The following is a 12474-nucleotide window of genomic DNA, read 5'->3' as shown; positions in this document are numbered from 1 at the left end:
TGCCCCTCGGGGAAGCGTTTTTACACCGCTCCCCTGGGTGGCTGGCCTCCGGGTCTCTTAGCAAACAAATCTCCCTCTTCCCACACCACTGGGTGAGAAGAATCTCCGAACTGACTCAGGGACTTGGCGTTCTTCTCCTTACCTTGAGCTGGCCAGCCAGACCTCCAAATCGGACCCAAGACTGCTGGGTCACAGTGTGACATACTGACTGAAGTTACACAAGAGAAACAACCTCCAGGAGATGAGGACTGCGGGACAATGGGATAGGAAGCAAAAGGAACTCTTGAGTGGTTTCCCCACCCCCGCCCCCTCTCCACCTCCACCCCCACCCCCTGGCCACCTTAGACTCTCTCCCTAGGTAGGAGCCTAGGAACTGTGTGGGTGACAGGACTTTCAATGGCATCCCAAGAACTCCAATCAACAAATGTTTATTGAGCACCTGCTGCCTGCTGGGCCTTGGGGCAAGACTGCCTCCCTAGGCAACCAAGGTCCTATTACTTTAAGGTAAATCCTGAGTCTGGAAGACAAACGGTCTGGGTTAAAATCTTGCCTCTCAAATACATTGTCAGTTTTGCCTGTGTAAGCACTGTCCCTCCCTGGACCTCATGTCACCATTTGGGGCTGGGGGAGGAGAGTCACTTCCTCCATTCCCTAGAACCAGATGTGAGTAGGAAAGGTGTCTTGGGAGGAGGAATTCAGGGAGGGGGTAATGATCAGTTTTATGCCCGCTAGATGCTAGGCATCCTTGCAGTCATTCCTGTTGGCAGTGGGGAGGCATTCCCAGTCAGACCCTTATTGTGCTCAGTCCCCCACCGTGTCTTCCGCACATTGGGTAGGCTGCGTTGTGTGACTGTGCCGAGACCATCATGCTCCAAAAGAAGGGCTTTCGATGATACAGCCAATGGCAGGGATTGCGGCCTCATTTGAGGGGAGCTAGCCTCTCCCGCCTCTCCTGGCCGGCCACTCTGGAGGCCTCCTCGGCGTCAGGTGGGTGTCTCTGGCTGAGGATGAACAACACACAGCCCAGCAAAGCCTCGCGAACATCCTGCGAGCCTAGGCGGCGGGCCAGTCGGCGCAGCAGGGGCAGGAAGTGCCGGCGGGCCAGGCGGGCGGCGGGCAGCAGCAGGCGGGACAGCAGCGTTCTCAGCAGCAGTGGGAGCAGTGGAGCGGGCATGGCTGGGTCAGTGACTGTGAAGGCAATCCAGGCTCTAGGCTTGCCCCTTTCCTGCTCCATCCTCACCTGGCATAAAACTTGGGGTTTGCAGGCTTCCCCCACCACCCCCGCCACTTCAGTTTCTACCCTTATGCTCCCTCCCACCTCGATTTATGGGTCATTTTGGCTTTCCAGAGGCCCTTTCTCTTGGCAAGGTAGCTGGGGCAGGAGGATTCTTACCAGAGCCCCGATGAAGACACCAAGCCAAGGGGAGAGTAAAGTTGAGACTAGGACTTAGAGTTTGCCCTTCCCAGCCTTCAGGGGTTCCTACTGTTCACTAGATTTCCACCCCCCCCAACTCCTTTAGCCAGTCTCCTTCCACCCCCACCCCATTCACACCCTCAGGGTCCCTGGCATTCCCCAACTCTTCTCAATCCTGCAGGATTTCTTCCATCCCCAGGCAATTGTAAGTTTTCTTCTGAGGCCCTTTGATCCACCCTGACCTGACACTTCCAACCCCCCCAATCCCGCACACCCACCGATCAGCAGTAGCTCTCACCAGTCAGAACCGTGGCTCAGAATGAATCTCTGGCCGAATTTGCCTGCAGGGACACTGCTGTGTCACTGGACACTACAAGGCTGCCCCCACTGAGCTCAGTCCCACCCTAGGATAGCTTGCCTGGGTGGGGGGAGCCATGAAGAGACAGCTGTGTTCTGGCACCTGGTATATTGAGGGGCGGAGGCAGCTGGGCTGGAAGAAGTGGAAGGAACAGATGCAGGAATTCTTCCTGCTGGGGATAGAATCCAGACTGCACTTTCTAAGGGTGTGACCTTAGGCACATCGATTCTTCTGGTCTCTAGTCCCATCTGTTAACTCAGTCTGTTAACTCAGTAAGTGGGAGTTAACAGGCAGGGGGAACTGGAATGGAGCGATGTGAGAGACCCACTTGCCCAAACCGCAGAAGCAGGAAGGCTGCAGGCTAGACACTCTGGCCGAGAGGGGCCTGCACAGGGAGAACGGGACCTGTGGGCTGTCTCCTGCGGGTGGAGGAGTGGGGTCAGCGTCCATTGGGTAGCTGGGCCCGGTTGGACACAGCAGGGTGGCACTCCCACTCAGGACAGGAAGAGGGAGATCCATTTTAGGACCCTCTTTACCCACTTTTGCCCCAAGATTAAGTGAAGTTCCCAGAGATATCTTGATACAGAGACAGCCTGGGTTGGTTTTGTTTTTAAATACCTCATCCTCCTACTTCCTAAAATGGGTCTACTTTTGGCCTTTCTGGACTCAGAAGAGACAATGGCCACCAAAGTGTTTTGGAAGCTTCACAGCCTCGGGAATAGCATTTATCCTCATCCCACTGTCAGTCTCCATTAGTACCATGACTATGTCTAAAACTGTCAAAGACCTTGAAGAAAACAACCATAAATATCAAACATGCCCATTGCACTTCTGCCTGGAGGAAGCAGGGGAGGGGAGCTAGAGCACAGATTTATTGACATAGTGTTCCTCTCCTTCCGGGTGCTTCCCTAGCAGATGTGTTGGCCATGGGCCATCCCTGGAGCATGGGCGGGACATACACTGAGTCTGCACATGTGCCAATCCTGTGAATTCATTGCCATTATTATAACCATTGTAAAGATGAGGATACCGAGGTCCTTACCCAGAATCATACAGCAGATAAATGGACAGCATGATCTCCACCCAGACCTGCCCCTCCCTCAGGCCTTCCGATCTCTCTAAGTGGCAACTGCCACTTTCTAGTTCCTCTGGCCAAAATCTTGGACGTTCTCTTGACTTCTCTCTTCCCATCATGGTTCACTACCCATATTAGTAAATCCTGTAACTACTTTCAAAATATTCAGAATCTCACTACCTCACTGATGTTGCCATGACTGCCCTTGTCTGAGCATTCATCATTCCTCACCTGAATTATTGTAGTAGCCTGTTAACCGGGGTTCCCATTTCTCTTTTCCACACCTGTTTCTCTTTTCCATATAGAGACCAGAATGGTCTTTATGAAACATGAATCACATCCTGTCTTCCTTCTGCATAAACTGTCCAGGGGCTCCCATCTCACTCAGAGTTAAAGCCAAAGCCTTTCATTATGACCTACAAGGCCTTGGGTGGTCTGACCTCCCTTAGCATTCTGACTCAACTTCTATCCTGTCTCTGTCATTCTGCTCCAGCCACACTGGATTCCTTGCTTTTCCTTAACTGTGTCAGATATATTTTCTTTTTCTTTTTAAAGGATTTTATTTACTTATTTATTTGACAGACAGAGCTCACAAGTAGGCAGAGAAGCAGGCAGAGAGTTGGGGGTGGGGGGGCAAGCTCCCTGCTGAGCAGAGAACCCGATGCCAGACTCAATCCCAGGACCCTGAGATCATGACCTGAGCAGAGGGCAGAGGCTTTAACCCACTGAACTACCGAGGCGCCCCTGTGTCAGATATATTTTCTGCCTCTGGGCCTTTGCACCTACCGTTCCTCCTTTGCACAAGGCTCTTTCTCCAGGTATTCACCTGGCTCTACCTTTTACCTCCTTAAGTCTTTGCCCGTATCTAACCTATCCGTCCTGTTTAAAATTATACTCCTCTACCCCAGCTCCTCTGACTCCTCCCCATCCAAACCTGTTTCACTTATCTCCACAGTAAGTCATTATCTGACATGCTATATATTTTATTTTACTTCCTTGTCTTGTTGCTTAACTGCCTCCCCCACAAGACTGTAGGGGACTTACCTCTGTTTTTGTTTTTGTTTTTTTAATTTTTTTAAAATTTTATTTTTATTTTTAATTTATTTGACAGAGAGCGAGAGATCACAAGTAGGCAGAGAGGCAGGCAGAGGGAGAGGAGGAGGCAGGCTCCCGGCTGAGCAGGGAGCCAAATGTGGGGCTTGATCCCAGGACCCCGAGACCACGACCTGAGCCGAAGGCAGAGGCTCAACCCACTGAGCCACCCAGGTGCCCCCACTTACTTCTGTTTTAACTGCTGCTGTGTCCTCAGTACTTAGCAATAAGCAATGTAAACATAAATCAGTAGAGGTTCTGTGATGTGACCCAGACTCAATCCTGCTTGTCCAGAGCCTGTGCGGCAGATCCCCAGAGCTCCATTGATCTGAATACACTCCTAAGATGTGAGAACCATACTTGCTATAACAGCTAGAGAGCCTTTGGGAGAGGGAGAACCAGCCATAGGAACCCAAGAAAGAGGAAGTCAGACCTCAGTGGTTCCCTCTGCGACCCCCTGAAGTGTGTAATTTTGAGGGCACCATGGAGTCCCAACCAGGCTCTGGCTCACATAAGCCACTGCTGTGACCCCTCCAACCCCAGTTTCCACAGCTGTGAGATCCCTGGACCCTGGACCTGGAGCCTGAGGCTTGCCCCATCCCCCATCCTCCATCCCAACCCCCCCTTCCCTACCCCAGCAGAGTGAGGGGATCCAGGGCCTGGGCCAGTGAGGCAAGTAAGGGAAACAGGATGTTGTCTCCGGTAACAATGGGGAACCCCAGAGGGGGGTGGGAAGGGAGGTGGGGGAGGGGAAGCAGCTGCCTCCACCTGGGTGGGTCTAATCACAATTTACTGTCAACCCCCTTACCCACCCTGGGATTAACTCCCCTGTCCACCTCCTTCCCACTCTCCCCTGGATTAATCCTTCCCCACACCCGTCAGCCTGCCCCAGACATTTTCCCCAAGGTAGAAAACCAACGGCTCTGCTAAGGATTTCCTCAGTCTTTCCTGGAAAGGTAACCATCCTCTCTGGCAACAGAGCCGGCACAGAGCAATTCCTTCTAGTTCCTGATTTAGCCTGTGTAATGGATCCTGCCTGCACCACCCTGACCTCTACCCCCCACCCTCTGCTGCTGGGGAGAGGCCAGCAACTTTGAGGAAATTGGCCAAACCTCCTGTTCCTTAAAGTCAATTAAAAAAAAAAAAAAGGATCTGAGTGCCAACTTGTGAACCTGAGTCCTGTGGACTGGACAGTATGTGACCTCTGCAGTCCTCCTCCCTGCTCCTCTTCCCAAGACCCTCAGGGCCATCTAGGAGCGTTGTGGAGAGACCCCTGCCCCCCGCAATTAGGTGTCCATTACTGGGCCATCCATGTCAACAGCAAGCACTGGAGTGCAAGCAAGTGTGTGCCAGGGCTGTGCAAGGCACGGAGGACACGGAACAGATACACTGAGAGTCAGCAGCTAGGGTGCCAGACAGGCAGCAGGGCCGGGGGTGAGAGCTGCCGTATAGCTAAGGGCTTTGGTGTGTGTGTGTAAAGATTTTATTTTTATTTGACAGCAAGAGAGAGCAAGAGCAGGAACAGGAGCAGGGGGTGTGGGAAAGGGAAAGCAGGCTTCCTGCTGAGCAGGGAGCCCAGTGTAGGGCTCGAACCCAGGACCCTGGGATCATGACCTGAGCCAAAGGCAGATGCTTAATGACTGAGCCATCCAGGTGCACCCCCTCTTTTTAAAAAGTAATCTCTACACCCAATGTGGGGCTTGAACTCACAACCCCAAGAATAAGAGTCATATGCTCCACCCACTGAGCCACCCAGGCACTCCAGGAAAAGACTGTTCACTGAATGAGTGGGGATAGCAATAACACCCTCTAGGAGCTGTGCTGTATGGTGGTCCTTTTCTCTAATGTGGGACTTACCATAACTCCTGCCTCCGACAGGATCAAGACATGGGAAAATACTAGGTCCAGGGCTGGCTCCTAGAAGGGATCCAGTAGACAAAGAGTCTCCTTCCTTTCATCGTTTGGTTTTGCCTCTGAGTACACCCTGTGTCGGAGGCCAGCCAGTGGGCTGCTCCTTGAAGGCCTGCTGTGACGCACCCTAATGCCCATGACCAGCCCCTGAGAGTGGATGTGGCTCAATGGAAGCTTGAAAAATTAATGGAGGCCTGGGTCCCCTTGAGGCCCCTGGCTCTGTCAGGTTTCACTGTCCTATTGTCCCCTCTTGGGGATCAGCCCTGGCCTGGAGCCCTTCCCATTTGTGGGAAGTTGAGGGCAGTGTTGACCCCCTGCACAAGGAGCTCTGAAAAGAAGCCAGGGAGGACTCCTCAAGGACGGGGGTGCTGAGGGCACGGTTGTGGAGGCCAACAAGGTATAGAATTGGGAGTTCAGCTGTATTCCCTGACACAACTCCTCTTGGCTGGTGACAATAGTCCCTCAACTATCTGAGTGGAGCTGTGGTGAGGGTCTGAGGCCTGGATATGGTGACAGCTCAGAGAACATTCTGGGAACTTGCAGCTCCTCCGAGGTGAGAGGTCAGGCCCTTGGGAGGGACAGTCCCATACCAAAGACCACCGTTCCTCTGCCCACCAATTCCAGGCAATGATAGACCCCTGAACAGGCAACTGGGTAGGAGAACACATACTAGACTTGCTTACCAAGCATGAAGAAGTGGGCAGGGAGTTGGGTGTCGCCTGAAGAGTAATTAGAGCTGACAGGTGGGGCCCTACCCTATCTGCAAGAACAGTTGCTATGGCCTGGGAGAAGGGGGCCCTGAGAAGAGCCTGTACAGAATGCAGCCCATTGTCCCCACCGAAACAACTGTCATTTTCCTCAGACTCCACTGATAGGACCTGAGGTGGGAAATGTGAGCTCTACCCCCGCTGACAAGGCCTCACAGGGAAGTCAGTTGTTGGGGCAGGACAGCTGCTCCCTGGACAGTGGGAAGGAGGAGTGTGGACTCTGAGGTGGGAGTAGGAGGTGAGGAAGGATGTGCCTGGCATATTTGATGTGGGAAGGGAGAGTGGCAAAACCCACAAACCCCAGGAGTAAATCTAACAAGGATAGAGCAAGACCCTAGTGGTAAATGCAGCACAATTTTTACAGAGGGACCAAAAAAGAAGACTGAAATATATGGAATAATGTGCCAAGGTAATAACGGTCAGGAAAGTGTCATGTTAGACAAATGTTAGTTCTCTCCCAAATTAATCTGGAAACTCAATGTGATTCCAATTAAGATCCCAACAGTGTTGATCTCTTCCCTTTCTGGAATTGAGCAAGCTGATCAAAAAATTTATATGGAAGAAAAAAGGACCTAGAATAGTCAAGTCAATCTGAGAAGAAAAAGAAGAGATGGGGCACCTGGGGGGGCTCAGTGGGTTAAGCCTCTGCCTTGGGCTCAGGTCATGATTCCAGGGTCCTGGGATGGAGCCCCGCATGGGGCTCTCTGCTTGGCAGGGAGCCTGCTTCCTCCTCTCTCTCTCTGTCTGCCTCTCTGCCTACTTGTGATCTCTGTCTGTCAAATAAATAAATAAAATCTCAAAAAAAAAAAAAAGAAAAGAAAAAGAAAAAGAAGAGATAATACCAAGTGTGGCCAATCTGATAATACGAGAATTACAGTGGAGTGACAAAACACAAAAATCGACACAGTGACAAAGGAACAGAACAGATAATTTGTTTTTTATAATTAAATTCTCAGGGTGGAGTTTCTGGTCAGAAGAGGAGGGGCAGGGTGAGAGAACACAGGGTTGGAAATGGGTCTGGGACAGTTGTCCATCCATGAGGGGGAAGGTAAATTTTGATCCTCTGGATGAACCAACTATAAATGTCTGGGGTGCTTGGCTAGCTTAGGTGGTAGAGAATGCAACTCTTTTTTTTTTTTTTTTTAAGATTTTATTTATTCATCTGAGAGAGGGAGAGAGAGAGAGAGAGAGCGAGCGAGCACAAGCAGGGGGAGAGGCAGAGGGAGAGGGAGAAGTACACTCCCCACCGAACAGGGAGCCTGACATGGGCTCCATCCCAGGACCTGGAGATCACCACCCTAGCCGAAGGCAGATGCCCAACCATCTGAGCTACCCAAGTGCCCTGGGTCTGCAACTCTTGATTTCATGGTGGTGAGTTCAAGCCCCACACTGGGTGTGGAGACTACTCAAAAATAAAATCTTTGAAAACAAACAAACATATTCCGGTGGCATTAGAGATCTGAAAGTAACACTCTGTAATATAGGAGCTGATCTTTAGGAATTTGGGATAGTAGAAGATTGTAAAGAAAGTGAGAAGGCAGTCCCTCACAGACTGGGGAAGACTTTTGCAACCCACATAACTGAAAAAGATTTAGTATCAGTCATAAAGTACCTTTTTTTTTTTAAGGTTTTATTTATTTATTTATTTGAGAGAGCAGGAGCAGAAGGGGCAGAGGGAGAGGGAGCGAGAGAATCCTAAGCAGACTCTGAGCTGACTGTGGAACCCGGCACGGGGCTCAATCCCACAAACCTGAGATCAGACCTGAGCTGAAACCAAGAGCTGGGTGCCCTGCTAACCGAGCCACCCAGGTGCCCCAACAGATTTTCACTGTGGAAGAAACAGCTTTTTATTGGAAGAAGATGCCATCTAGGACTTTGGTAACTAGAGAGGCAAAGCCCGTGTCTGGCTTCAAAGCTCCAAAAGACAGACTAATTCACTTGTTAAGGGCTAATGCAGCTGGTGACTTCGGGGTGAAGCCAATGCTTGTTTACTATTATGAAAATTCTAGGACCCTTCAGAATTCTGCTGGCTCCGCTTTATAAATGGAACAAAGCCTGGATGATAACACATCTGTTTAAAACAGTTTAATACTGTGAATATTTTAAGCCCATTGTTGAGATCTACTGCTCAGGAAAAAAGATTCATTTCAAAATAGTGCTGCTCATTGCCAAGGAACCTCGTCATCCAGGAGCTCTGATAGAGGCAGACAAGGTTAATGTGTTCATGACTGCTGACACAACATCTACTTTGCAGCCCCAGGATCAAAGAGTCACTTTAACTTTCAAGTCTTAGTATTTAAGACTTAGTATTTAAGACCCTATGGGGTGGGGTGGGCGGGTGTGTGCATCTGGGTGGCTCAGTTGTTAGGTGTCTGCCTTTGCCTCAGGTCATGATCCCAGGGTCCTAGAATCGAGTCCCACATCGAGCTCCAGGCTCAGTGAGGAGTCTGCGTCTCCCTGTCCCCCTGCCTCTCCCCCTGCTTATGCTCTTTCTCTCTTTCTGTCTCAAATGAATAAATAAAATCTTAAAAAAAATACATTTCACGGGGTGCCTGGGTGGCTCGGTTGTTAGGCGTCTACCTTTGGCTCAGGTCACGATCCCAGGGTTCTGGCATCGAGTCCCACATCAGGCTCCCTGCTCAGCAGAGTCTGCTTCTCCCTCTTCTTCTGCCCTTCCCCCCAACACACTCTCTCTCTCTGTCTCTCTCTCTATCTCTCTCTCGTGTTCTCTCTGTCAACTAAATAAATAAAATCTTTTTTTTTTAAAGATTTTATTTATTTACTTGACAGACAGAGATCACAAGTAGGCGGAGAGGCAGGCGGAGAGAGAGGAGGAAGCAGCCTCCCCACTGAGCAGAGAGCCCGATGCGGGGCTCCATCCCAGGACCCTGAGATCATGACCTGAGCCGAAGGCAGAGGCTTTAACCCACTGAGCCACCCAGGAGCCCCTAAATAAATAAAATCTTTTAACAAATCAATGTTAATAGGAGTTTGGAAGAATTTGATTCCAACCTTCATGGATGACTTTGAAAGGTTCAAGATTTCAATGGATGAAATAACTGCACATGGGGTGGAAATAGCAAGAGAACTAGAATCAGAAGTAGAGCCTGAAGATGGGACTTGCTGCCATCTCATGACGAAACTTGAACCAATGAGGAGTTGCTTCTTATGGGTGAACACAGAAAGTGGCTTTTTGTTTGTTTGTTTCTTCCTTCCTTTTTTTTTTTTTTTTTTAAAGATTTCATTTATTTATTTGACAGGCAGAGAGGCAGGCAGAGAGAGAGGAGAAAGCAGGCTCTCCACGGAGCAGAGAGCCCGATGCGGGGCTCGATCCCAGGACCCCGGGATCATGACCTGAGCCGAAGGCAGAGGTTTTAACCCACTGAGCCACCCAGGCGCCCCTCTTCCTTCCTTTTTAAAAGATTTTATTTATTTATTTGACAGAGAGAGAGATCACAAATAGCCAGAGAGGCAAGCGGAGACAGAGGGGGAAGCAGGCTCCCCACTGAGTAGAGAGACTGATGCTCTCCCAGGACCCTGGGATCATGACTTGAGCTGAAGGTAGAGGCTTAACTGACTGAGCCATGCAGGTGCCCCAGAAAGTGGTTTCTTGAGATAGAAACTGCTTCTGGTGGAGATGCTATGAAGATGTGGAAATGACAACAAAGGATTTAGAATATTCCATAAACCTAGTTGAGAAACCTGCAACAGGATGTGAGAGAACTGACTCCAATTTTGGAAGAAGTCCTGCAGTGGGTAAAATGCTATCACAGCATCATGTGCTGCAGAGAAATCATTCGCAAAAGTAAGAGTCACTTGATGTGGCAAACTTGACCACTGTCTTCTTTTAAGAAACTGCCTCAAGGGCGCCTGGGTGGCTCAGTGGGTTAAGTGTCTGATCCCCGGTCCTGGGATTGAGCCCTGAGTGGGGCTCCGTGCTCAGCGGGGAGTCTGCTTCTCCTTCTGCCTCTCCCTCTGCTGCTGCCCGTGCTCGTGATTACTCTCTCTCTCAAATAAATAAATATTTTTTAAAAAGTAGTTTTAAATGAAGATATGCACATTGGTTTTTTTTAGACAAACGCTCTTTCACACTCACGAGACTACAGTATAGTGCAAACAACTTTTAGACGCACCGGGAAGCCAAAAATTCATCGGACTCACTTTACCGCAATGCGTGTTTTGTTACAGTGACCCAGAACTAAACCCGCAATATCTCTAAGGTACGCCTTTGTTGGTCTCTCCAACCTCTTACCCTTTTCCTCTGGGTCTCCCTAACTCTCTTCATCTTTTTCTCTCTCTTTCCCTCCCTGCCTCCGACAGATTTCTGGATCCCCAGAAGTAAAGGCGGTGTAAGCTGGCAGATAGGGAACATGATGCTAGGAGGCAGGCCTCTGGCTTCCGGCTCTTCTTGCTCTGGCTTCCGGCCCGGGCCGTTCTTCCGGGGAGAAGGTGGGGGAGGGGCGCATCCTCTTTTCTACACTCAGTTTGTCCTTGGCTGTCCAGAAATTGTTCCTTTCAGGCCTCCCTCCTTTCTGTGGCCCCCATAGGCCGGAATTGGTGTTTTGGGCCAGGGGTAAGGCTGGCATCAGGGGAATGGTCAGAGAACAGGTCAAGGAGGGAGACCAGACCCCTACCTGTGTGAGGGGACCTTGCCATGCCACCCCCAAGGCCATCTAGGGGAGCATGGTCTGTGCCCTGAGTCACAGACCCAGAAGGAATATCAGTGGCCACCAAACCTTTATCTCTCTTCTTCTGCCCCTTGTGAATCCAAGTGGAGAGCCCCCGCCCAGGCTGGCCTCTTCCCTCCCCTCCCTTGCCCCCATCTCTCTTGGTGAGGAAATTCTGAAAATATGGGGGAAGGGACTGGAAACTCAGCCAAAAGGGACTTGGAAGACCTGCCGTGGTGGCTTTGGGGACCAAACATCTTCAGTAGCACTGAAGGTAACTCCATGTAAGTTATAGCGAAACAGGTGCCGTTAAACTCTGTGTAGTTAATTCAGGGGTATTTATTCTATTTGAAGCTGATTGACAGAAAATATGGGCGTGGTTCTTTTCTATGTTTTAAACATGTTGCTATTCTTGGGATAGATAAATAGATATCAACACAAAAATCTACGTACAGAATTACCATTAGAGTTAGAATCGTCCCAGGAGAGAGAGTGGTTTTATTCAAAGAGGGCAGCACTCTGACCAAATAATACAGCTGTATTATATATTACTCAACAGAGACGCAGTGGTGGTGGTTAAGCAAATAGGCTCTGCCCCAGGTTCAAATCCCAGCTCTTCGACCTCCAATGTGGAATCTTAGGCAAATGAATCATTAATTGCTCTGTGCCTCAGTTTACCTTTCTTTGAAATGGAGCTGATTTGGGATTACTAGGGGTGCCTGAGTGGCTCAGTGGGTTAAGCCTCTGCCTTCAGCTCAGGACATGATCTCGGGGTCCTGGGATCCAGCCCCATATTGGGTTCTCTGCTCAGCAGGGAGCCTGCTTCCCCTGTCCCTCTGCCTGCCTCTCTGCCTACTTGTGATCTCTCTCTGTGTCAAATAAATAAATAAAATCTTTTAAAAAAAGGCATTAATACCAATGAGATATTAAAACGGTGCTTGCCCAGTGTAGAAAACACGCTCAGTGAACAGTAGTTCTGTTTTTTATAACATACCCACATCTTATTTTCATTCATCATGTTGTCATTTGCAAAGTATTATGATTCATGTATGTGGTCCTTATAATCTTCTCCTTAATGTTCTCTTCTCTAGACAGATGAAAAAACTAAGGTTCAGAGAGGATCTCTGTAAGAGTCTGAAAAGGGTGGCAGGAAGACAGCAGAGGGAGAGGAATTTGCACATCAGACACAG

At 49.8% G+C, this 12474-nt stretch overlaps 1 protein-coding gene across 1 annotated transcript; it reads right to left on the bottom strand.

Annotated features, from left to right (window-relative positions):
- Positions 1-919: 919 nt before the first annotated feature.
- Positions 920-1174, bottom strand: MYMX (myomixer, myoblast fusion factor; the record flags this gene model as incomplete). The annotated part of the gene is made up of 1 exon (XM_080806098.1): positions 920-1174. The coding sequence occupies one exon, from the start codon at positions 1172-1174 to the stop codon at positions 920-922; it is 255 nt and encodes an 84-aa protein (XP_080662224.1).
- Positions 1175-12474: the final 11300 nt, after the last annotated feature.

Source organism: Martes martes, assembly GCF_963455335.1.
Source record: "Martes martes genome assembly, chromosome: 6".
NCBI classification, from domain to species: Eukaryota; Metazoa; Chordata; class Mammalia; order Carnivora; family Mustelidae; genus Martes; species Martes martes.
Note: the sequence above shows the minus strand (reverse complement) of the source record. Positions and strands in the feature narration are given on the sequence as shown.